General features: G+C 43.4%; 1 protein-coding gene across 5 annotated transcripts in view; it reads left to right on the top strand.

Annotated features, from left to right (window-relative positions):
• BRIP1 (BRCA1 interacting DNA helicase 1) overlaps positions 1–23,917 on the top strand; it is a 967,251-nt gene that overhangs the window by 53,317 nt on the left and 890,017 nt on the right. For all 5 annotated transcript variants that reach the window (XR_011201660.1, XM_069226443.1, XM_069226446.1 and 2 more), the window contains 2 exons: positions 21,013–21,160; positions 23,049–23,160. Coding sequence is in view for 4 of the 5 variants with exons in the window: in XM_069226443.1 (XP_069082544.1) it covers positions 21,068–21,160; positions 23,049–23,160 (205 nt within the window). In the remaining variant the exon portion in view is untranslated. The remainder of the gene's footprint in view (positions 1–21,012; positions 21,161–23,048; positions 23,161–23,917) is intronic.

Raw genomic sequence — 23,917 nt, forward strand, 5'->3', positions numbered from 1 at the left:
ACGCTGACCTGCACAAAATGTATTTATTCAAATTAATTTGTTTCCGAACTAGCTATTAAAGGCTATGAATATTGGAAAGAACAAATTGATTTAAAATAATTCTGGGGAACAAAAGATTGACAAATGCAGAGCATAGATGCTTTATTTAAAGCATGTCTAATCCCATTTCAGATGATTTATCTGAATGTCACGGTGCAGCAGACTACTTGCCTAGGTTTAGCAAAAATTAAAGAAATGAATGTGGCCAGTATTCCTTCAATCACACGATTCAATAATTGGCAACATTTAGTAAATGACACTAAAGAACAGCTCAATGGTATGGTTCAGAACTCTACACTTTTAGGTCCCAACGTGTGATTATTGTGGCCAGTGGACACAAGTGGTTCTCAAGCATGTTTTTTAAACTTTTTGCAGGGCTTTAAAGCTGGCAGACTGGTCCCTTTTTATATCCAGTCACAGCACACCGGGATTATCACTACGTACAGCTTAGGGAAGTCATGTTAGCAATGGCTGCAACATTCCACATTGTCAGCCATAAGAGAGCACCTCTCTGTACTCTCAGACATAGATTTTGCAAAATTTCTTGTTGGGTTCTAGATCACCACACTCCAAAAGATGCCTTTATGCCATCTACAATGAAATTGAGAAGCTTTTGCAAATGGAAGCAGCTGCACGTTTGAGGCAAATAGATCAGGCTATTTTAGAAAAGGCATTGATGTTGTTGATAACGGAATGAACACATTTTCCACTCCTATTCATCCACTAAATAACATGTCTTCTGCAATTGATATGATACAATTTTTTTTATTTTTTATTCAGTATGGATCAACTTAGATCCATCGTGCAGCTGAATTGGACATTACAAGTTCTTAAATTGAACTGCGTGCAGTGGAAGCACGTGAACACAAAGAGTTGTTCTTGCCTTTCAATGTAACACATAGACAGCAAATAATGGCAAAGAAAGATGCTGCATACACAATGCTTAATATTGAAAAGTTGGAAAACTTTCCTTCCACAGTAGCAGAAATGCCATCAGCAGTACAGCTATTACACTGAGTTATCTCACTGCCAGTCTCCACCTTTCAGTTTACATCATGTTTGAAACATTTTCTGGTAGGCAGAAATGAGGCTTTAGGGTACAGTTGCATACATGAGGTGTGGGAATTACCGTTCGATTTATAAATGTGCGAGTGGGGGGAAAAATAGGTTTTTGTTAGTGGAGATAAATATGAACCTTCTCTAAGCCACTCAATGATTTGTAAATAGGTGACCATGCCTGGTGTCTGTATTGTGTCTATGGCCAATCTGGCATGTTACTTGAAGGGTATGAGTTTCCTTGATTCGCCCACTGTTTCAGTTACTTTCAAATGGAAATTACCAGATATTGAATGATCAGGGTTGTTGTGGGATGAGAGCAGGTATCCATTTTCTGTTTTCTGTTTCTCAAATAGTGACCTGCTTTGCTAACATACTTTTTCCTCACACACATGAGATTAGGGTAGTTAGCTTATAGCCTTCCAAACCTACCTTTAATGTTAACTTTGGCAAGCTGAGTTGCAGGGGGAAGATTCCGTCGACCCACAGGAGATTTCTTCAGAGCTCCTGGTGCCGAAAGGAGGCAGGCTACCCCCAGAGCATGCACCACCAGGAAACAGTTGAGAAAGCCGGCAGGATGAAGCGATACAAGGTTGCAGTAGTCGTCTTTGCTACAGTTTTGCAACCGCAGGCAACAAAAGACTGCATCACCGGTCCTCTGGGTCCCCTCTCAGCACGACGAGCGTGGTCCCTGGAACTCAGCAACTCTGTCCAAGTGACTCCCACAGTCCAGTGACTCTTCAGTCCAAGTTTGGTGGAGGCAAGTCCTTGCCTCCCCACGCTAGACTGCATTGCTGGGTACCGCGTGATTTGCAGCTGATCCGGCTCCTGTGCACTCTTTTGGGATTTCCTTTGTGCACAGCCAAGCCTGGGTCCCCGACACTCTAACCTGCAGTGCACGACCTCCTGTGTTGTCCTCTGGCGTCGTGGGACCTTCTTTTGTGACTTCGGGTGAGCCCCGGTTGACTCCTCTTCGTAGTGCCTGTTCCGGCACTTCTGCGGGTGCTGCTTGCTTCTGAGTGGGTTCTTTGTCTTGCTGGACGCCCCCTCTGTCTCCTCATGCAATTGGCGACATCCTGGTCCCTCCTGGGCCACAGCAGCATCCATAAACCCTAACCGCGACCCTTGCAGCTAGCAAGGCTTGTTTGCTGTCTTTCTGCACGGAAACACCTCTGCAAGCTTCTTCACGACGTGGGACATCCATCCTCCAAAGGAGAAGTTCCTAGTCCTCTTTGTTCTTGCAGAATCAACAGCTTCTACCATCCGGTGGCAGCTTCTTTGCACCCACAGCTTGCATTTCCTGGGCATCTGCCCACTCCCGACTTGATCGTGACTTTTGGACTTGGTCCCCTTGTTCCACAGGTACTCTCGTCTGGAAATCCATCGTTGTTGCATTGCTGGTGTTGGTCTTCCTTGCAGAATTCCCCTATCACGACTTCTGTGCTCTCTGGGGAACTTAGGTGCACTTTGCACCAACGTTTCAGGGTCTTGGGGTGGGCTATTTTTCTAACCCTCACTGTTTTCTTACAGTCCCAGCGACCCTCTACAAGGTCACATAGGTTTGGGGTCCATTCGTGGTTCGCATTCCACTTCTAGAGTATATGGTTTGTGTTGCCCCTATCCCTATGTGCTCTCATTGTAATCTATTGTGACTGTACATTGCTTGCATTGCTTTCTATTGCTATTACTGCATATTTTTGGTATTGTGTACATATATCTTGTGTATATTTGCTATCCTCATACTGAGGGTACTCACTGAGATACTTTTGGCATATTGTCATAAAAATAAAGTACCTTTATTTTCAGTATATCTGTGTATTGTGTTTTCTTATGATATTGTGCATATGACACCAGTGGTATAGTAGGAGCTTCACACGTCTCCTAGTTCAGCCTAAGCTGCTCTGCTAAGCTACTTTTTCTATCAGCCTAAGCTGCTAGACTCCTCTTCCACACTAATAAGGGATAACTGGACCTGGTGCAGAGTGTAAGTACCCCTTGGTACCACTACAAACCAGGCCAGCCTCCTACATTGGTTGTGCAGCGTTGGGATAAGTACTTGCATCTACTTACCACTTTGTTATTTTGTACTTTTCATAAGAGAAAAATATACAAAACAAGTTCAGTGTATGTACACCTAACCAAATAGTTTTGCTTTTCTTCTCTTACTCTTTTGCTAAGTGCTGAAAAGTACCTCTATAACTTTCAAAAAGTTATTTAAAAGTTTTAAAAGTTTTTTTCTGTTCCTTAAAAAGTTCTGAAACCTTTTCTTTCTTTTTCTGTCCCTTAAACCTTTTCTATCATGTCTGGTACAGGTCAAACTCTGGATCTGTCCAGAACTGCTTATGACCACCTTAGCTGGAAAGGAGCAAGGTGTCTCTGCATTGAAAGAGGTTTAGGGGTAGGGAAGAATCCCTCAAGAGAACTGTTAGTTAATATGCTCATTGAACAAGATAAGACCATAGTTGGCACATCTGGTGAGAGATTAGCTGATGGTTCACACTCTGATTCTGGGGTAGCCCCAGTAAAAGGATTAGAAGGGAACCTTCCCAACCTGCCCCTTAGCAGGCCACCTAGCAGGGCTGGTACTGATGTGAGTTCTCATCATAGTATAGAGGTTACTCCTTTAGGCCAGGTTGTTAGAGTGCCATCTGTTAGGGACAGGTCTCCCTCTGTTCATTCACACCATTCTTCTGTGTCAAAGGATGCCCAACCCACCTTCCCTGAAGACAGAATGTTAGAAAGGGAACACAATAGATTGAGAGTGGAAGAATCCAGACTGAAGCTCAAGAAGCAACAGCTGGATCTAGACAGACAAGCATTTGACTTAGAAAAAGAAAGACAGAGGTTGGGGGTTGGACCCCATGGTGGCAGCAGCAGTATTACAGATCGTAATCCTGTAAAAGAGCATGATTCTTGGAATCTGCACAAGATAGTTCCCCCTTACAAGGAGGGGGATGACATTAACAAGTGGTTTGCTGCACTTGAGAGGGCCTGTGTTGTACAGGGGGTCCCTCAAAGGCAGTGGGCTGCTATCCTATGGCTATCTTTCAGTGGAAAGGGTAGGGATAGGCTCCTTACTGTTAAGGAAAGTGATGCCAATGATTTTACAGTTCTTAAGAATGCACTCCTAGATGGTTATGGCTTAACCACTGAACAGTACAGGATCAAGTTCAGAGAAACCATAAAGGAGTCTTCAGAAGACTGGGTAGACTTTGTTGACCATTCAGTGAAGGCCTTGGAGGGGTGGTTACATGGCAGTAACGTTTCTGACTATGAAAGCCTGTATAACTTAATCCTGAGAGAGCATATTCTTAATAATTGTGTGTCTGATTTGTTGCACCAGTACCTAGTGGACTCCGATCTGACCTCTCCCCAAGAATTGGGAAAGAAGGCAGACAAATGGGTCAGAACAAGGGTGAACAGAAAAGTTCATACAGGGGGTGACAAGGATGGCAAGAAGGATGGTAAGTCTTCAGACAAGGGTGGGGACAAATCTAAAAATGAGTCTTCATCAGGCCCACAAAAACACTCTGGTGGGAGTGGTGGGCCCAAATCCTCTTCAAATCAAGTTAAGAAACCATGGTGCTATTTATGTAAAGTAAAAGGCCATTGGACAACTGATCCCAGTTGTCCAAAGAAAAGCACCAAGCCTCCTACCACTACAACCCCTACTGCTACACCTAGTGCCCCTAGTAATAGCAGTAGTGGTGGGAGCAAGCCTACTAATAGCCAATCCAAGGGAGTAGCTGGGCTCACTTTTGGTAATTTAGTTGGGGTTGGTCTTGTTAGGGAGACCACAGAGGCTGTGTTAGTCTCTGAAGGTGCCATTGATTTGGCCACCTTGGTTGCTTGTCCCCTTAATATGGATAAGTACAAGCAACTTCCCCTAATAAATGGTGTTGAGGTTCAGGCCTACAGGGACACAGGTGCCAGTGTTACCATGGTAATAGAGAAACTGGTCCACCCTGAACAACACCTACTTGGACACCAGTACCAAGTGACTGATGCTCATAACAACACTCTTAGCCACCCCATGGCTGTTGTGAATCTCAACTGGGGGGGGGGGTTACTGGTCCAAAGAAAGTTATGGTTGCCTCAGATTTACCTGTAGACTGTCTACTAGGGAACAATTTAGAGACATCAGCTTGGGCAGAAGTGGAGTTGGAGGCTCATGCAGCAATGCTGGGCATTCCTGGGCATATTTTTGCTTTGACAAGGGCTCAGGCCAAAAAGCAAAAAGGACAGGGTGACTTGGATCCTGGAACAATGGACCAAGTGCTCCCTAAAGCTAGGGTTAGTAAAGGTAAAACACAACCTACTATCCCTCCCTCTACAGTGGATTCAACTTCTGAGGAAGAAGAATTTCCACCCTGTGCAGAACCTACACCAGAGGAGCTGGAAGCAGACACGGCTGAGCTTTTGGGTGGAGGGGGGCCTGCCAGGGAGGAGCTGAGTGTGGCACAGCAGACCTGTCCCACACTAGAGGGTCTAAGACAGCAAGCTGTCAAACAGCAAAATGGCGATGTCAGTGACTCTCACAGAGTTTACTGGGAGGACAACCTCTTGTATACTGAGGCAAGGGACCCTAAACCTGGAGCAGCCAGGAGATTGGTCATTCCCTTGCAATACAGAGAGTTCCTCCTAACTCTAGCCCACGACATTCCCTTGGCTGGACATTTGGGACAAATGAAAACTCGGGACAGGCTTGTTCCCTTGTTTCATTGGCCAAGAATGTCAGAGGGCACAAAGGAATTTTGTAAGTCCTGTGTCACCTGTCAAGCCAGTGGCAAAACAGGTGGCACCCCAAAGGCACCCCTTATTCCACTGCCTGTGGTTGGGGTTCCCTTTGAAAGGGTAGGGGTTGACATAGTTGGCCCCCTTGACCCTCCTACTGCTTCAGGCAATAGGATTATCTTGGTGGTAGTGGACCATGCCACCAGATATCCTGAAGCGGAAGGAATGTGGTGTGACATACAAGTTCACCACACCCTATCATCCACAAACAAATGGACTGGTTGAGAGGTTTAATAAAACTCTCAAAGGAATGATAATGGGACTCCCTGAAACTCAGAAGGAGATGGGATGTCCTGTTACCTTGCCTCCTTTTTGCTTACAGGGAGGTACCCCAAAAAGTAGTGGGCTTCAGCTCCTTTGAACTCCTATTTGGACACCCTGTAGGAGGTCCTCTAACACTTGTGAAGGAGGGTTGGGAACAACCTTTAAAAGCTCCTAAGCAAGACATAGTGGACTATGTACTTGGCCTAAGATCTAGGATGGCTGAGTACACGAAAAAGGGCAGTTAAAACGTTCAGGCCAGCCAAGAGCTCCAAAAGCAATGGCATGACCAGAAGGCTGTTCTGATTCAGTACCAACCAAGGCCGAAAGTGTGGGTCTTGGAGCCTGTGGCCCCAAGAGCACTCCAAGACAAATGGAGTGGACCCCACATTATTGTTGAGAAAAAGGGAGAAGTCACCTACTTGTTTGACTTGGGCACTGCCAGGAATCCCCTTAGGGTGCTCCATGTCAATTGCCTGAAACCCTACTATGACAGGGCTGATCTCACCCTGCTCATGGCAACAGATGAAGGACAGGAAGAAGAGAGTGACCCTCTCCCTGATCTTTTTTCTTCCACAGAACAAGATGCTCTAGTGGAAGGTGTAGTTCTGGCAGACGGTCTTACTGCTGAGCAGAAAGACCACTGCATAAATCTCCTGGGTCAGTTTTCTGAACTCTTTTCTACTGTGCCAGGCACCACTTCTTGGTGTGAGCACACTATAGATACTGGAGACAGCTTGCCTGTCAAAAGTAAGATCTATAGGCAGCCTGACCATGTCAGGGACTGCATAAAGCAAGAGGTTCAGAAAATGCTTGAACTGGGAGTGGTTGAGCACTCTGAAAGTCCATGGGCCTCTCCTGTGGTACTTGTACCAAAGCATCATTCCAGAGATGGGAAAAGGGAAATTAGATTTTGTGTTGACTACAGAGGTCTCAACCAGGTAACTAAAACTGATGCTCACCCTATACCCAGGGCAGATGAGCTAATAGATACACTGGCATCTGCCAAGTATCTAAGCACCTTTGATTTGACTGCAGGGTATTGGCAGATCAAGTTATCAGAGTATGCTAAAGCAAAAACTGCATTTTCAACCATTGGAGGGCACTACCAATTCACAGTAATGCCTTTTGGATTGAAAAATGCACCTGCCACTTTTCAGAGGTTGATGAATACAGTCCTGCAAGGGCTGGAGGCTTTTAGTGCAGCATATCTAGATGATATAGCTGTCTTTAGCTCCAGCTGGGATGATCACCTGGTCCACCTATGGAAAGTTTTGGAGGCCCTGCAAAAGGCAGGCCTCACTATCAAGGCTTCAAAGTGCCAGATAGGGCAGGGGAAAGTGGTTTATCAGGGACACCTGGTAGGTGGAGAACAGATTGCACCACTTCAGGGGAAAATCCAAACTATTATAGATTGGGTTCCCCCTACATCTCAGACTCAGGTGAGAGCCTTTTTAGGCCTCACTGGGTACTACAGGAGGTTCATAAAGAACTATGGCTCCATAGCAGCCCCTCTTAATGACCTCACTTCAAAGAAAATGCCTAAAAAGGTATTATGGACAGCAAACTGTCAGAAAGCTTTTGAGGAGCTGAAGCAGGCCATGTGCTCTGCACCTGTCCTGAAAAGCCCCTGTTACTCCAAAAAATTCATTGTCCAAACTGATGCATCTGAATTAGGGGTAGGGGAAGTCTTATCACAACGTAATTCTGAGGGCCAGGATCAACCTTTTGCTTTTATCAGCAGGAGGTTGACCCCATAGAGAGGTTGGCCTTTGCTGTGGTCTGGGCACTGAAGAAGTTGAGGCCATACCTGTTTGGCACTCACTTAATTGTTCAGACAGACCACAAACCTCTACTTTGGCTAAAACAAATGAAAGGTGAAAACCCTAAATTGTTGAGGTGGTCCATACCCCTACAGGGAATGGACTATACAGTGGAACATAGACCTGGGAGTACCCACTCCAATGCAGATGGACTCCCCAGATATTTCCACTTAGACAATGAAGACTCATCAGGTCATGGCTAGTCTTATTGTCCTTAGTTTGGGGGGGGGGGAGAGTTGTGTAGGAAAGTACCATCTTGCCTGGCATGTTACCCCCATATTTCACTGTATATATGTTGTTTTAGTTGTATGTGTCACTGGGACCCTGCCAGCCAGGGCCCCAGTGCTCATGAGTGTGCCCTGTATGTGTTATCTGTGTTATGACTAACTGTCTCACTGAGGCTCTGCTATCCAGAACCTCAGTGGTTATGCTCTCTCATTTCTTTCCAAATTGTCACTAACAGGCTAGTGACCAATTTCACCAATTTACATTGGCATACTGGAACACCCTTATAATTCCCTAGTATATGGTACTGAGGTACCCAGGGTATTGGGGTTCCAGGAGATCCCTATGGGCTGCAGCATTTCTTTTGCCACCCATAGGGAGCTCTGACAATTCTTACACAGGCCTGCCATTGCAGCCTGAGTGAAATAACTTCCATGATATTTCACAGCCATTTACCACTGCACTTAAATAACTTATAAGTCACCTATATGTCTAACCTTTACCTGGTAAAGGTTGGGTGCTAAGTTACTTAGTGTGTGGGCACCCTGGCACTAGCCAAGGTGCTCCCACATTGTTCAGGGCAAATTCCCTGGACTTTGTGAGTGCGGGGACACCATTACACGCGTGCACTATACATAGGTCACTACCTATGTATAGCGTCACAATGGTAACTCCGAACATGGCCATGTAACATGTCTAAGATCATGGAATTGTCACCCCAATGCCATTCTGGCATTGGGGAGACAATTCCATGATCCCCCGAGTCTCTAGCACAGACCCGGGTACTGCCAAACTACCTTTCCCGGGGTTTCACTGCAGCTGCTGCTGCTGCCAACCCCTCAGACAGGTTTCTGCCCTCCTGGGGTCCAGCCAGGCTTGGCCCAGGAAGGCAGAACAAAGGACTTCCTCAAAGAGAAGGTGTTACACCCTCTCCCTTTGGAAAAAGGTGTCAGGGCTGGGGAGGAGTAGCCTCCCCCAGCCTCTGGAAATGCTTTGATGGGCACAGATGGTGCCCATCTCTGCATAAGCCAGTCTACACCGGTTCAGGGATCCCCCAGCCCTGCTCTGGCGCAAAACTGGACAAAGGAAAGGGGAGTGACCACTCCCCTGACCTGCACCTCCCCTGGGAGGTGCCCAGAGCTCCTCCAGTGTGCTCCAGACCTCTGCCATATTGGATACAGAGGTGCTGCTGGCACACTGGACTGCTCTGAGTGGCCAGGGCCAGCAGGTGACGTCAGAGACTCCTTCTGATAGGCTCTTACCTGTGTTGCTAGCCTATCCTCCTTCCTAAGTACCCAAACCTCCTTTTCTGGCTATTTTGGGTTTCTGCTTTGGGGAATTCTTTAGATAACGAATGCAAGAGCTCATCAGAGTTCCTCTGCATCTCTCTCTTCACCTTCTGCCAAGGAATCGACCGCTGACTGCTCTGGACGCCTGCAAAACTGCAACAAAGTAGCAAAGACGACTACTGCGACCTTGTAACGCTGATCCTGCCGCCTTCTCGACTGTTTTCCTGGTGGTGCATGCTGTGGGGGTAGTCTGCCTCCTCTCTGCACTAGAAGCTCCGAAGAAATCTCCTGTGGGTCGACGGAATCTTCCCCTTGCAACCGCAGGCACCAAAAAGACTGCGTCACCGGTCCTCTGGGTCCCCTCTCAGCACGACGAGCGTGGTCTCTGGAACTCAGCAACTCTGTCCAAGTGACTCCCACAGTCCAGTGACTCTTCAGTCCAAGTTTGGTGGAGGTAAGTCCTTGCCTCCCCACGCTAGACTGCATTGCTGGGTACCGCGTGATTTGCAGCTGCTCCGGCTCCTGTGCACTCTTCCGGGATTTCCTTTGTGCACAGCCAAGCCTGCGTCCCCGACACTCTAACCTGCAGTGCACGACCTCCTGAGTTGTCCTCCGGTGTCGTGGGACCTTCTTTTGTGACTTCGGGTGAGCTCCGGTTCACTCCTCTTCGTAGTGCCTGTTCCGGCACTTCTGCGGGTGCTGCTTGCTTCTGAGTGGGCTCTTTGTCTTGCTGGACGCCCCCTCTGTCTCCTCACGCAATTGGCGACATCTTGGTCCCTCCTGGGTCACAGCAGCATCCAAAAACCCTAACTGTGACCCTTGCAGCTAGCAAGGCTTGTTTGCGGTCTTTCTGCACGGAAACACCTCTGCAAGCTTCTTCACGACGTGGGACATCCATCCTCCAAAGGAGAAGTTCCTAGTCCTCTTCGTTCTTGCAGAATCCACAGCTTCTACCATCCGGTGGCAGCTTCTTTGCACCCACAGCTGGCAATTCCTGGGCATCTGCCCACTCCCGACTTGATCGTGACTTTTGGACTTGGTCCCCTTGTTCCACAGGTAGTCTCGTCTGGAAATCCATTGTTGTTGCATTGCTGGTGTTGGTCTTCCTTGTAGAATTCCCCTATCACGACTTCTGTGCTCTCTGGGGAACTTAGGTGCACTTTGCACACACTTTTCAGGGTCTTGGAGTGGGCTATTTTTCTAACCCTCACTGTTTTTCTTACAGTCCCAGCGACCCTCTACAAGGTCACATAGGTTTGGGGTCCATTCGTGGTTCGCATTCCACTTCTAGAGTATATGGTTTGTGTTGCCCCTATCCCTATGTGCTCTCTTTGTAATCTGTTGTGACTGTACATTGCTTGCATTGCTTTCTATTGCTATTATTGCATATTTTTGGTATTGTGTACATATATCTCGTGTATATTTGCTATCCTCATACTGAGGGTACTCACTGAGGTACTTTTGGCATATTGTGATAAAAATAAAGTACCTTTTATTTTTAGTATATCTGTGTATTGTGTTTTCTTATGATATTGTGCATATGACACCAGTGGTATAGTAGGAGCTTCACACGTCTCCTAGTTCAGCCTAAGCTGCTCTGCTAAGCTACTTTTTCTATCAGCCTAAGCTGCTAGACTCCTCTTCCACACTAATAAGGGATAACTGGACGTGGTGCAGAGTGTAACTACCCCTTGGTACCACTACAAACCAGGCCAGCCTCCTACATACACCTTTTGTTTTCAAGTGTATTTGGAGGAATACCACTTGTAATATTCCTAATTGGTGGTATTTTAATTTTATTTTTCCTGCTCTGCATGGATACCCCATCTCAAAGCCAAATGGTGATGAACTGCCACACAGCTTTGTCAAGTATGCATGATACAGTACTTTGGCACATCTTTATTAGAAAAACTAAATGACAACTGGTCTTTGTCTTTCAAGCCATTATGTTTCTACTGTGTGCAGCCTGTGTTCTGGTGTCTTTGGTGCCCTTTTGAGTGCACACTAGACATCTGTCTTGCAATGGAATTGGTACTGTCCACGGACATGAATCTGCTGACGACCCTGTTAAAGGTTCATTTTCGGAGTTGTCCTATGAGACTACAGTTGGTTCAGGATGCCTTTTATGAGCCATTCCGAATGGATATGGTGCCACAACTCCAGGATTCCTTCCTTCTGGCGCACCCACTGCAGGCACTGCACAGGATGCTAGTACCTCAGCGGCGGCTGAGGCCATCGACCATGTTTGTTTCTTCGACTTACTCACTGAGGATCTTGTTATGTCATCTGCGGAAGCTGAATCCATTCTGGATTCTATTGACATTGTCAATATGGATGACATCTTGGAAGCCTCCGCTAACTTTTAAATATGGCCCTTGTTTATAACCAAATTGTTTGTTTTAATTGGCTTATTTTTAATTGAGTTTGTTTGTTTTGCTTGTTGGTGTGAACAGTTTATCACTTGTATTCCTTTTATAGTGGGGATTTTAAGAATCGGTCTTGTTCATAAGCAAGGGGAGGGACCAGAGTTTGTTCCCCTTTTTTTAACTTCCTTTTTTGATTTCATATTTTACGTGTTTTAGCTGCATTGCTTTTCGCAATGACATTTTACACACTTTATTTCACTTTGCTTGCATGATATTATTCTAGGAATATGTTTCTTGATTTAGTTTGCCTTTTATCAACATATAATCGGACATTCTGTCCTGAGATAAGAACACAGTACAGGTTATCCTAGTGCTTGTGTTTCCTGTTCAGGAGACAGCTTCTAACATCTAGACAGAGCATTGCAACAGAGCTATGCTTCTAACACAGTGTGGTTTCATTTTATAAATGATGCACTGGACTAGAAGGGGTCAGGGGCATTCTAGCCGCGACCATCCTAGGAGGAACGCTGTATTCAACATGCAGCTCTGCTGGTCCTAATCTACCAGTGCCCACACTACAGGCTGACTCCTGACACTATTACTTGGTATGGGGCTAAGCCGAATCCTGTAGATCGGGCAGGTAGAAAGGTACACCAGCTATGCTCTCAGAATAGTCATAGGGTTAGGTAGGAACCTCTAGAACTCATTAACCATGGTTAGATTGTTTATTATCTTTAATATGTTCACTGTGGTGGTTACCTTGCTTTGTTACATCTTCCTAATTATCACAGCCCATTCTCTCTGCAAGGTTACAATTGTTTCAATAAACATATTAAAAACATATCTTGTTTCTTTCTTGTGGTCTGCCTGTGCATACATTAGTAATACAACGAAAGGGTGAAATCTGTTTCCCGACTTCCCTGAGGAGTCAGAGTGTTGTGTTCTAGTTGCCACAATCACCTGTCACCTGGCAGGATTGGGGGTTTCGGTGAGGCACTGGGAGCTAGCCAGGAATTGGGTCAACAGTTTCCAATGGTGTGAAAGGACTCCAGTTACCCACATTCTGAAGTTCTGCTGTCCTAAATACACAGGCCTATTATCTTAGTAGGAACCGGACACTAACAGGACATGCAAAGTTAAAAGTACATGTTTACTTTTTAAATGCACTGTTTTCTGCCCTCTGGGCTGTCCAGGACCTACATTAGGGGGTGACTTACATGCATTAACAAGCATTTGCAATGCAATGGGTCTCCTATTTGCTCGAGTTAAAGGAAGGTTTAAGCCTGGGATAAGGTTGATTTTGCCAGGTCAAAATGGCAATTTAAAACTGCACACACTGACTGCAGTGGCAGACCTGTGACTACTTGAGTGCTTTGCACAATCAGTGCTGCAGGCACACTAGTAGCATTTAATTGACAGGACCTCGGCACAGATAGTGCCACTTTACTAGGGACATAAAAGTAAATTAAATATGCTATTGGGGATAATCCAATTCTGCCATGTTTTAGGGAGACAACAAGAGCACTTTAGCACTCCTAAGGCCAGCAAAAACAAAGTCAGCAAAATAGGATGTGTGAAGACCAAGGTACCCTGAGTCCCTTGCTCTTGTGGTGGGGAGTCCCTCTGGGCCACAAAAATACATTCCAAAATGTGGTTCGGTGTCCGTAGGGGACCCTGCATCCAACCCCAGGCTGTGCACACACCATAGGCCATGTGCGATGGGGTCTGGTTGTCTGCAAGGGAGTTGGATGCCATGCTGAACTTGTTGATTAGCAATATGCCGGGGTTGGGGAGAGTTAGGCATAAGGCCTAGTGGCAGGCCCTTCACCCAACCCTATACTGCACACGGCTGAAGGTTGTATACAGCAAGCGGTTGGCACCCCTTTAAGAGGAGGGGGTGTCCAGGCCCTGTGCCCAGCTTCACGCTGCGCACAGCCTAACGTTTTATAAAAAAAATAAAAAAAAATAAAAAAATTGAAAATTCAGTGAAAAAGAACAAGGGTTAAAATTACATTATAGTAAGGCAAAAAAGTCCGTTAAAACATAAAATTTTAAACTCAAAAACACTTTGACATTCACTAGTTATAGTTTGAGATAACCAGAACTTGTGCCCCAGGATGCTTTATTTATGACCTGATATGTTGCATTACTCATGACGTGACATAACTGGGCATAACTGCTTAAGAGCAGCCTCTTTCTTTACCAGTTTTTGTGTTATTCCTTGCTTTTCTTCTAAATATGTATCCAGTAAATCTCTCTCTAGTTCTCTGATTACTTTCTCAAGCTTTCTATCCTTTTCTCATGCTTTTTTTGGCAACTTGCCTAGACTTTCGAGCATACACGTTTTTTGTAGGCATTCCTAAGCTGCTGTCCATTGCAATCTGCTGCAGGAGGAGAGTAGTGCAAAAAGCATTGCAGCACATGTTGTATACATCAAGGATCCCTTTAATTGGTCTCCGCTATACGGTGGCACGGGTACTTTACTGTCCGATGGATGCGGGAGTGGATGGAGGCTGGACATCATACTTTGGGCAATTGCTACTCAGAAGGAAAACTTTTCATTGAGCTATGCTCCTTGGCCTACAAGGGCAGCCTGCCCTACTCTCAATTTCTGTTGTATGGGGTGCTAGTGAGATCCCCCGGGGCCATTTGGGAGGACTACCTAACAGTTCCACAGATGTATGAAGTGTTGCGGGTATTATTTGCATTCGGAGGGGGTCATAAGATCATATCCTGGTTATATACATCTCTTCAAGCAGTGTCTACAACAGCACTGACGAATCTGAGGACCTACTGCGAGTGAGAGAGACATGGCAGAACCTGCAGGACAAGGAGTGGGTATTAATTTTGCCTATCCTCATAAAGTATCTAGGGACATCACATTTAGGTACACACAGTTTATCTGCACATGCCTAACTTAGGCTGCACAGACTGTATTTGAACTCTCATACTAGTTATAAAAAGTGTCCCAGGTGTGCAATAACGTGTGCAGATTTGTAACTCTTCATATGAACATGCCTACTCATAACAGAGTTTTGACAGACCGTTACTTCGAGGACAGGGAAAACAATGGGTTACGGTAGAAGCATGCCTACTGGGTCTGTATGTCCACCCAAAAGAGAAAAGGGTGAGCGCCAGGTTCACAGACCTGGACCTAGTAGTTGCCCGAGCCATGAACTCAAGACCCCCCAGCGGGCCCTGCCTGTGTTGATGGAAGAATGAGGTGAAAAAAATGGGGAAGGGCAGAGGGCACCACCTTACACAATGAGGAATGCTGTGTGCTACGCAAACTTTCTATAGCTGCTGAGATGAATTGGTGGATTCCTTTGAGAGACCTGCTGCATAACGTTGGTATTAACGTCACTCAGTTTACTTAAGATGTGGGAGCTGAGCAATGATTATGGCACTATGTTGTAATAAACTATACTGGATGTCCCAGAGTGGACTGTATGATTTGTTGGATGTAAGCTGTCCAACTTTTGTTAACGTTTTTTTACGTAACCACACCTACCCGAAGGGTCAGGCAATGTTCATCTTTAATTTAGTTTTTTCCAGTTTTGTTATTCGGTAAATGTTCACTACAGGATCTCACTTGATCTCCACCCTGAACACTTAGAATATGGCTTCCATAATTTAGCAGTAACACTATTTGGTGTAAAATTGTGATGACAATGCAAGACATGTGGATGTTAGAATAACTTGAAAATCAATAAATAAATGTAAAAAGCGTTGTAGGTATTCCAGGAGGTATTCCGAGGAGGTGGAGACAGTAATATACTTAAAATATTGTCTACTCTCCTCCTCTAGTTCTGGTATTTCTTCTGTAAAGCGTCCAATTCACTTTCCATCTAGAATTGATCTTGATTGTCAGAGTATTGTAACATTAGAATAACTGCTGAATGATCGGAACAGTGTGCAGGCATATACCTTCTACAAGAAAGACATCCATTCTGGAGTAATGTTTGTATCTTTTACTAGAAAACTGACATCTTCTCTTTGCATCAGCCTTTTTACTCCAAATGTCACACATTAAATTCCTTAAGGCCTTCCCTACCTTAGTGTTGCTTGACAATTGCTCTTTGAAGGCCCTATCTAATTCCTCATTCAACCGAGTGTTAAATTCCCCTCCTATCGGGTTAGGTGTGGGAAAGGCTAATAAAATTGATGCTGAAATGCTGATAGCTTATATGTTGTTACTATTTTGACTGTAAAATCCACATGCGAATTTCCCTATGATCCACTTTCCAGTGGAGTCTGTTTATGTTTTAAAAGCTCAACTCCTGTGTTCTTCTTAATAGCAAGAGCTACCCCCTTTAAAACTAATCGTACCTGTTACACCCATCTTTGTTGACCAAAGAGCACCTTACTCTCTTTTGCGGGCAGTTGTGTTTCTTGCTATATTAAGGCCTGTACTGGCGTATCATTCTTTTCCTCTTTGTAGTGTGAAGACCATTAACATTCCAGGTTAATATTTTAATTTCTATATTTTTATCCCCTTTCGCCATCTTATTGCATTACCGTCCCCTCTCTTCCACCAGTTTTTTTTTTTTTTTAGGCAATTGTTTTGATGTAGATCTTTTTTTTGTTTTGTTTTATCCTCTATGCTGCCAATCCAGTGATCCTCCCAAACTTCTATGGCATAATTCCTATATGCCTATTTGGTTATGTGCCTCGGGGAGTTTAATGTAATGTGTGAGGGGGAAAAAAAGATCTAACAACAAAAAATGAGCGTAATCCTTACATGTCCCACTATTCCCCAGTTTATCCGCGTTCTATTCTGGTCATAACGTACAATTTCAGAGGTAGATGGGGCCCTTCCCTCTAGGCCAACTAAATTGGAGATCTTAACTTAGTTCCTCATTACTAGTCTAGTGGTCTGAAACCCGGATTGCCAGACCTGTGGGAAGGAGACCGCTGCAAGGCTGGCAGTCTCCTCCCTGGCCCCATTACAAGTTTTCCACTGGGCTGACTGGTAGAAGCCTCCGAAATGGACTGGTTATCGCTGGTCGGCCAGTGGCAACTGTACAGCGGCATTGGCCTCAGCTTTCTCATGGAGCCAAGGCCAATGCCGTCGCACAGTGTGCTCCCAGCACCCCCTGAGTGCACACTGTATGCCGTAGGAGACCGGGTGCATTCCAAGGGTGCACGGTAAGGGGGGGGGCCCTGCACTGACTTTCCGCCAGTCTTTCCATGGTGGAACCCTGCCATGGAAAGGCTGGTGGAAAGTGAAGTCATGATCAGCACGGCGGTGGTGCGTTAAGCACCACCGTGACTGAGCACGACTTCAACCGCTGCCTACCTGTCGGGATATATGATCCTGGCTGGTAACGGCGGTCCCCTGGCGGTTGGAGTGCCAGGGTCATGATATGGTGGTCAGGACTGCCTGGTGTGTGGTGGTCCCATGGCCACCCTGGGTTTGGCAGTCCTCAGGCCGTCAAACTCATAATGAGGCCCTTAGTCTTTTTCTAGAGGAGGACATGGTGTCCAGCTAGCACTTGGTCGCAAATTGGCTCTGAAGGGAGGGTCACATATTTTATGATTTTATGACTTGCCAACTGCAGCTTATTTTTGGGGACACTGCTGCTACCCTATTTTGTTGGTCATACCGCTCTAACTGGTTTAGGCGATTCATGGCCTGAATTACCACATCGAAAAACCTGCAAGCAGACCATCTCCCTATGTCTGGAGCACACGCTATGCTGGAGGAAAGCTGCCTCCCACGTCCACCAGGTAGAAGAATTCATCCACAAGTTGCGTTTCAGGACACAGCCGGCAGAGGCAGCATGGGCTTTTCTGTTCGATGATGACACCGGAGGCATTGGAGATATCAGAGGCGCCTCTTGGTCTCCCTCAGGCATCTTTTTTCCAAGTATAGTCTGCAAAGATTAGAAAGCAACCATGCTGAAAATGGTATTGGGTACCCAACACACAGTACAGGTACAAGGACTCCCTTTTAACCTTGTCTCTGAGTGTATGGAATCAGCAATCGAACCCCAACATGTTTTTCTAGAGTTAAAGGTGCAATTGGGGTGAAATAGATACACATTACAAAATTGCCCAGTGAGTCACATATAGAGCACCTATCCAAGTAGGATAGGGGTTCTAAGAATACACCGACAGTTGCTGGTTATGCACTTCCTTTAATTACCCCAGAGTCCGTGCTCCAGCTAAAACCTTTTCAACAAAATTAAGTTAGGTCACCTTCTAGTAAGCTAGTGTTGGTTACTACCCCCAAGACCTCATACACAAGTGAAAATGGAAATGTTAAGGGGAAAAGTAAACACATTACGTCTGAAACCTCTAAGGTTATCTCCTCTTTAAAACCCTTCTTCAGAATAATGGCATACAAAAACTTAGCCTCCTGTGACTCCAGCTTGGGGGGTACACCACTGAGCCAGGGGAAGGTGAAGGATCACTTGACTGGCGAGAATTCCCTTGAATGCCCTGGGGCAAATATGCACACCTTGCTAACCCCTGAAGATGATTAAAGACACCTAAGTAACCCAGAACTGGCCAAACAATTAGACAACTATAAAAATACAGCTAATAAAGACAGCCATGATAATCAAGGTGTCCTTATAAAGAACAGATTTGAGGCACTTGGGGTAGCGGAGGGTACGAATGGGGCAGAAAGCTCGAGACATCCCTGTGTTGGCTGCAATACTATGGTAAGTATCGAGAAATTGTCCTCCACAACTAAAAAGCACCATTTGACCCCTAGAAAGAACTCACCAGAGCATATACTTCTACCGCTTCAAACTGAGATGCTGAACAGATTTGAGACAATGTTAATCAAAAGTATACCCATGGAATGTGTCAGGCTCTATAAGCAAAATTAGACGACATCACACAGAAGTACTGCTCTAAAAATAAACATGGATAAAATATACCACAGGCTAATAGCAAAACATAACTGAAATAAGGGCATTGAAAAAATGTCTGCAAGATATTCTCAAAGAGCGGAAAATCTTTCTCTACGTAATAACTCGAGAATTCTGAAAATTTCCGAAGAGAGCTGGAGGACAGCGATCTTAACAGCTTTTTGATAAGCCTTCTCCGAAAGGAACTCCTCAGAGGAGACAACCTTGAAAGAGATCTGGAGAGGGAGATCCAAAGAATCTATTGAGACCCATTCAGCCGTAATGAAAACCGTATGAAGCCCAGGATAATATTCATTAACTTATCACTATACACTATCAAAGAATAAATCCTGAGTATGGCATTAAAGAACAGGTTCCCAAACTGTGGTGTGGGGAACCCTAGGGTCCGCGAAACCTCCTCAGGGGGTCTGCGACTGCTTAGAAAATTATATAATATTAACAGATTAGGTCCCCAGCTTTCAGTAATGGCTCAGTGGGGGGGGCAAATTCCAATTATGATTCAGTGGGGGTCCCCGGGTTCCAGTAAGGATAAAGTGGGGGTCCACAGAAGTCAAAAGATTGGGAACCACTGCATTTAAGAATTAAACCATAACAAGCGAAGATTTCACATATAGCATCAGGTCAGATATTTGTTAGGATCACAGAACAGTGGCAGTGGGCGCTTGGCCAGTGTATGGCAGATCTATTATGGGTCTTGTAGGTGGATGTCATCCTCCTTTATGTGTCTTAGGTAAAACATATATTACTGTCAGTTTTGCTATTTTCAAATCTCTATCTTCATCATCACATACAAGTTCCATATTGTACCATTTCTCCAATAATGAACATTTCACCTTTTTACTGTTTTTAGTTTCTTGTTGTCACTTTTTCATGGCATGCTTTGGCATCAATCTGTTATCTAGGTTCCTTATCAAAATCTGTGAAATGAAGAATTGCAACATTGTTTTGCTTAACAGTCTTTCTTATGATGACCGGCTTTTCATTTCTCAACTCTTAATCGTATCTTTAATTTATTATTTTCATGAGGTATACTGTATCCTTTTCTATGAGTAGCTCTCCTTACACATTGCTGAAAAACAGAATATATATTCTTTCTGTTACCTTTGGACACATGTTGATTATTAACGTTAGTCCTTTTTCCCCTGCATGTGTGTACTTGATATTCAGTTTTAGAGTTAAATCGTCCAAGTTGCAGTCATAGGTGTTTTCTAATAATACAGTTTGTTTTTAGAGAAATATATCTTGTAGGCCTTGAAATGATCTCTATAGGGGATTTATTTCGACTTTAAACATATAGCAATACACCATTGTTGCAATGAAAAACACTATGGGTCTTTGTGTGTCACACTAACAAGGAAACAAGTAAGAGCTGATCAAATTTACTTTTACTTGGGATTTAAACAGGGATGCTAAAAGACCCTTAAAAGGGAATGATTAATTACAAATGAATGAATCAGAAATATGGAAATTTACCACAGCTGCTATTAATAATAAGAACACATACAAATGTGTTCCAAATCATCTTGAGCTCTTTCTAGAGGTATTGCACTTATGAAGGTCACTTATTAAGAGCCCTTTCAGCTATGGAGCCTTTCTATGAATATATGATGATAATTGTAATTAAGCTAAGACTAAACATTGAATGTAAATGTAGTTTTCAGATCATTGTTTAGGTTAAGCAGATATGAGGTTCTAATTATAAACTAAACTTGAGGCAGAAAATTGTTTTAATTATTGTTTAATTCCTGTTTAATTTTGATGATTAGATAATGGCATTGTCTATGTTTCCAGTGTGACTCATCATGATTTGTCATATACATCTTGGAGTACCATAATTAATGATCTAGACAAGTAGCAATAGCAGTTGCAATCCTTTTTTTTTTTTTTTTTTTTTGGAAAAGGGGGAAATAATTATGTCATTGGCAAAACTGAGGCATACCTATATGGTATTAACAAGAACTGTGAGTTTTAAAAAGTAAAATAAATAAGTAGAAATCAATTCATCAGATGCCTATAACAGTTATTTCTCTTTGTTGTTAGAGTGCAACACTTGTACTTGCACGTTATATTTTGTTATCTCAGAGGATACTTGTTTTTAAATGCGTGAATCAAGATAAACATGTTGATTATACTTAATTCTGAAATATGGCATCAATCTTTTCAGAGTACGGTTGTCATTTAAAAAAAAAAAGTACATTGATTTGACTTTCGATTTATTAGCTTACTGTGAGGAAGATATTGGTCCTCTCTGAAGCAATATTTTTGTTTTCCATTTCAGACATAATTGGGTCATTTGACTTCATGCAAGTGCCTGCAGTACAAAGAAATAGAGAATGGCGACAACACTTTCTGAATACACCATCGGTGGAGTGAAAATTATTTTCCCTTGTAAGGCCTACCCCTCACAGCTTGCTATGATGAATGCAGTAAGTAACATTTTCATCTATTTAGGAGATTTTGCAGCTAGGAGAAAAAATTCAGCACCTCTACTTAATCACTTTATCTCCCTGATCTTCCGCCCCTTAAATACAAAAGTTGTAACAGTGAACAAACCAGCCTTCCAGTATTACACATTTAGTGAAGAAAATTGGCCATTAAAATACTATTTTTTTGTTGTTGTTGTACAAAGAGCAATCCCACAAAACTATTGCAGACTCAGTTTGGAACCGATATGCAGTAAGTTGCTGTTTGTAAAGAGGTTGATGGATAAACGTACATGGATATTAAAGTAGATATGGAATTAACAAGAGTCCGAAATGAGTACCAGTACTGCATGAACTAGAGTACACCTACCAGGAATTGTCAGATCTGTTCCTTATCCCACACCACTGCCTGCTAGTACTCTGTAAAGTGACAAAGTATAAACTACCTTTGAATATACACCATTTGTTTATTCAGTTTGTTTTCCGTCAGGAACTACTTAATGCCTTAAGATGGGTAAACGCAACCCTTACAAGCTCAGCATAAAACAGGAAAATGTTTTTTATGAAGCCTGTCTCAATAAACCTATTTGCCTTGCCTGTACCTTTGATTTATTTAATACTTTTATACAACACTGCTAGAGCCAAGGGTATCGGTGCTTTACAGTGACATATTTACACCATTAATGGTGAGGTGAAAATTAGAGTATAAATTTGATAAGCTGCAGGAGACAGCTAGAAACTGTAAAAGCATACAACGTATGGCTAGGATAATTTAATTGTCTATAATCGTTTCCATCTTATGACATTCCATCATAACGTTTTGTTATTGGCCGCATTCTGCTATGGTTGTCCAGTGCCTGCATGTATTGTAAAATGTTTTCCCTAAAACACCCATGTTCACAATACTTCTTACCTAGTAGTGGTTCTTTAATTAGTCTTAGCATGTAAACTAGTGTGAAGATTAAAGTTTGATGAACTTCCAACAACCATTCCATTTGGCAAAGTTGGAGTATCATTCTCCCCGAGCCCTCACAGAAGAGGACTGCCAGTAGATAAACGGGCATTTGACTTACGACTGTAGAGGTATAACTGTTCTGATTTAGTTTGGACTTTGGGAAGCTTGTGGGATCTTCAGCCCCTATCTTGATGGTCAATGCATTATGTTCCTCAACTGCTTTGGTGGAAAGGTGTTCTGAAACGCCCCATGTCTCAAGTGTGGATTTCTGTGTGGGGATAAGTAGGGAACAGTGAAGAGCTTTGAGCTGTGGCATAGTCTCGAGTTAGAAGTCTAAACTAAATTAAATAGTCTGCAAGATGTATTTAAAGATAAACAACTGACCTCCAGGCAGCCATGCAACCATTTCTATTCTGTAAAAGGAAGACGGCTTTTGCATATCGTTTTTAGTAACTGCATATTTATAACTTCACCATTGTGGTTGCAGTATTGTTTAGAGTTATAGCGACGACAAAATATAAAACAATAAACATCATTTAAATGCATCAAATCAATGCACTATAAATAGTTCCCAATCGTTTCACTTGCCGCCTGGTACTTTTTCAGGGCTAGTATACCACTACTCCATTCTGCTGTGGTGTGTTTAAAGGAAATTTTGTAATTTTCGTACATTCATTGAAGCATACTTGAAATCATACTTCTGAAACCCTAAACATTTAATTGGTGAGAAGCAGCATTAATAAACTATTTCTAGACAAACAAGTTAAATACAAAGTTTGTTTTATAGCTTCCATGTATCTTGTTGCCAATCGCAAACTTGATCCGAACTTATTTTTACAGTTGCACAATATTTTATAAATTTTTTACTTTCTCCTTATATTACCATCTTTTTCTTAGAGTTGCATTTGATTTTTGTATCTGTTATCTCATTTTCAGATTGTGCGCGGATTGAACTACAAACAGCACTGTTTGTTGGAGAGTCCGACCGGAAGTGGGAAAAGCCTCGCGTTGCTGTGCTCAGCACTAGCATGGCAGCAGTCTTTATATGGTCAGTAGTATGGAGCCTTTATTGCATCATTTGTTTCCAGTCGCACAATGCAAAAGCCAATGACGTGCTAACATATTTATTTTATAGATTATTTGAAGCGAACTATATAAAAAAGCTGTATTCATGTAAGTACAGCTGCCACGAAGTTCCTGCAACCATTTTATTTCGTTTTCCAAGATTACTCAGACAGTTGAAAAACTATAGAAATGGCCTGACCTACATTTATGACAGATACGAATTGGCCCTATCACAGTTTACCATAGTTTTAAAGATAACGTGGGATTGTATTAACACCATTTGGAACTGGAAAGTTAAATAGCACTACAACTAGATGTCATTTTTTTCCGGTTCATTTGGATGCATTTGCCTCTGCTGAATTGAAGCTTTGGTGTGGTCCTCAGTACCTAGTCATTTTTGTGGTTGTATGTCTTCAGAGTTAATGGTCACAAGATATTGTGCAGCCGAGGAGAGACCATGAATGTCTCTGCATATATAACAATTACTGACTTTATAAAATTCCACTTTGGGTTATCTGAATATTAATCAAACTCTTTGTGGCTGTAGCTAGTAGATATCTAAATCTTTATTGATATTAACATGGAGTGCCCCAACAGCAACATTCTATACATAGGAAATATATTAACTGTGTTAAGATCATCTTATGCTGAGATAATTACTTATAACAGCAGTTGTCTATCATGTTTTTTTCCACTGATTCCATAAACAAGTTAATGTAACGATTCAAGCTCAAGATCCT

Source organism: Pleurodeles waltl, chromosome 3_1 (genome assembly GCF_031143425.1).
Source record: "Pleurodeles waltl isolate 20211129_DDA chromosome 3_1, aPleWal1.hap1.20221129, whole genome shotgun sequence".
Taxonomy (NCBI): domain Eukaryota; kingdom Metazoa; phylum Chordata; class Amphibia; order Caudata; family Salamandridae; genus Pleurodeles; species Pleurodeles waltl.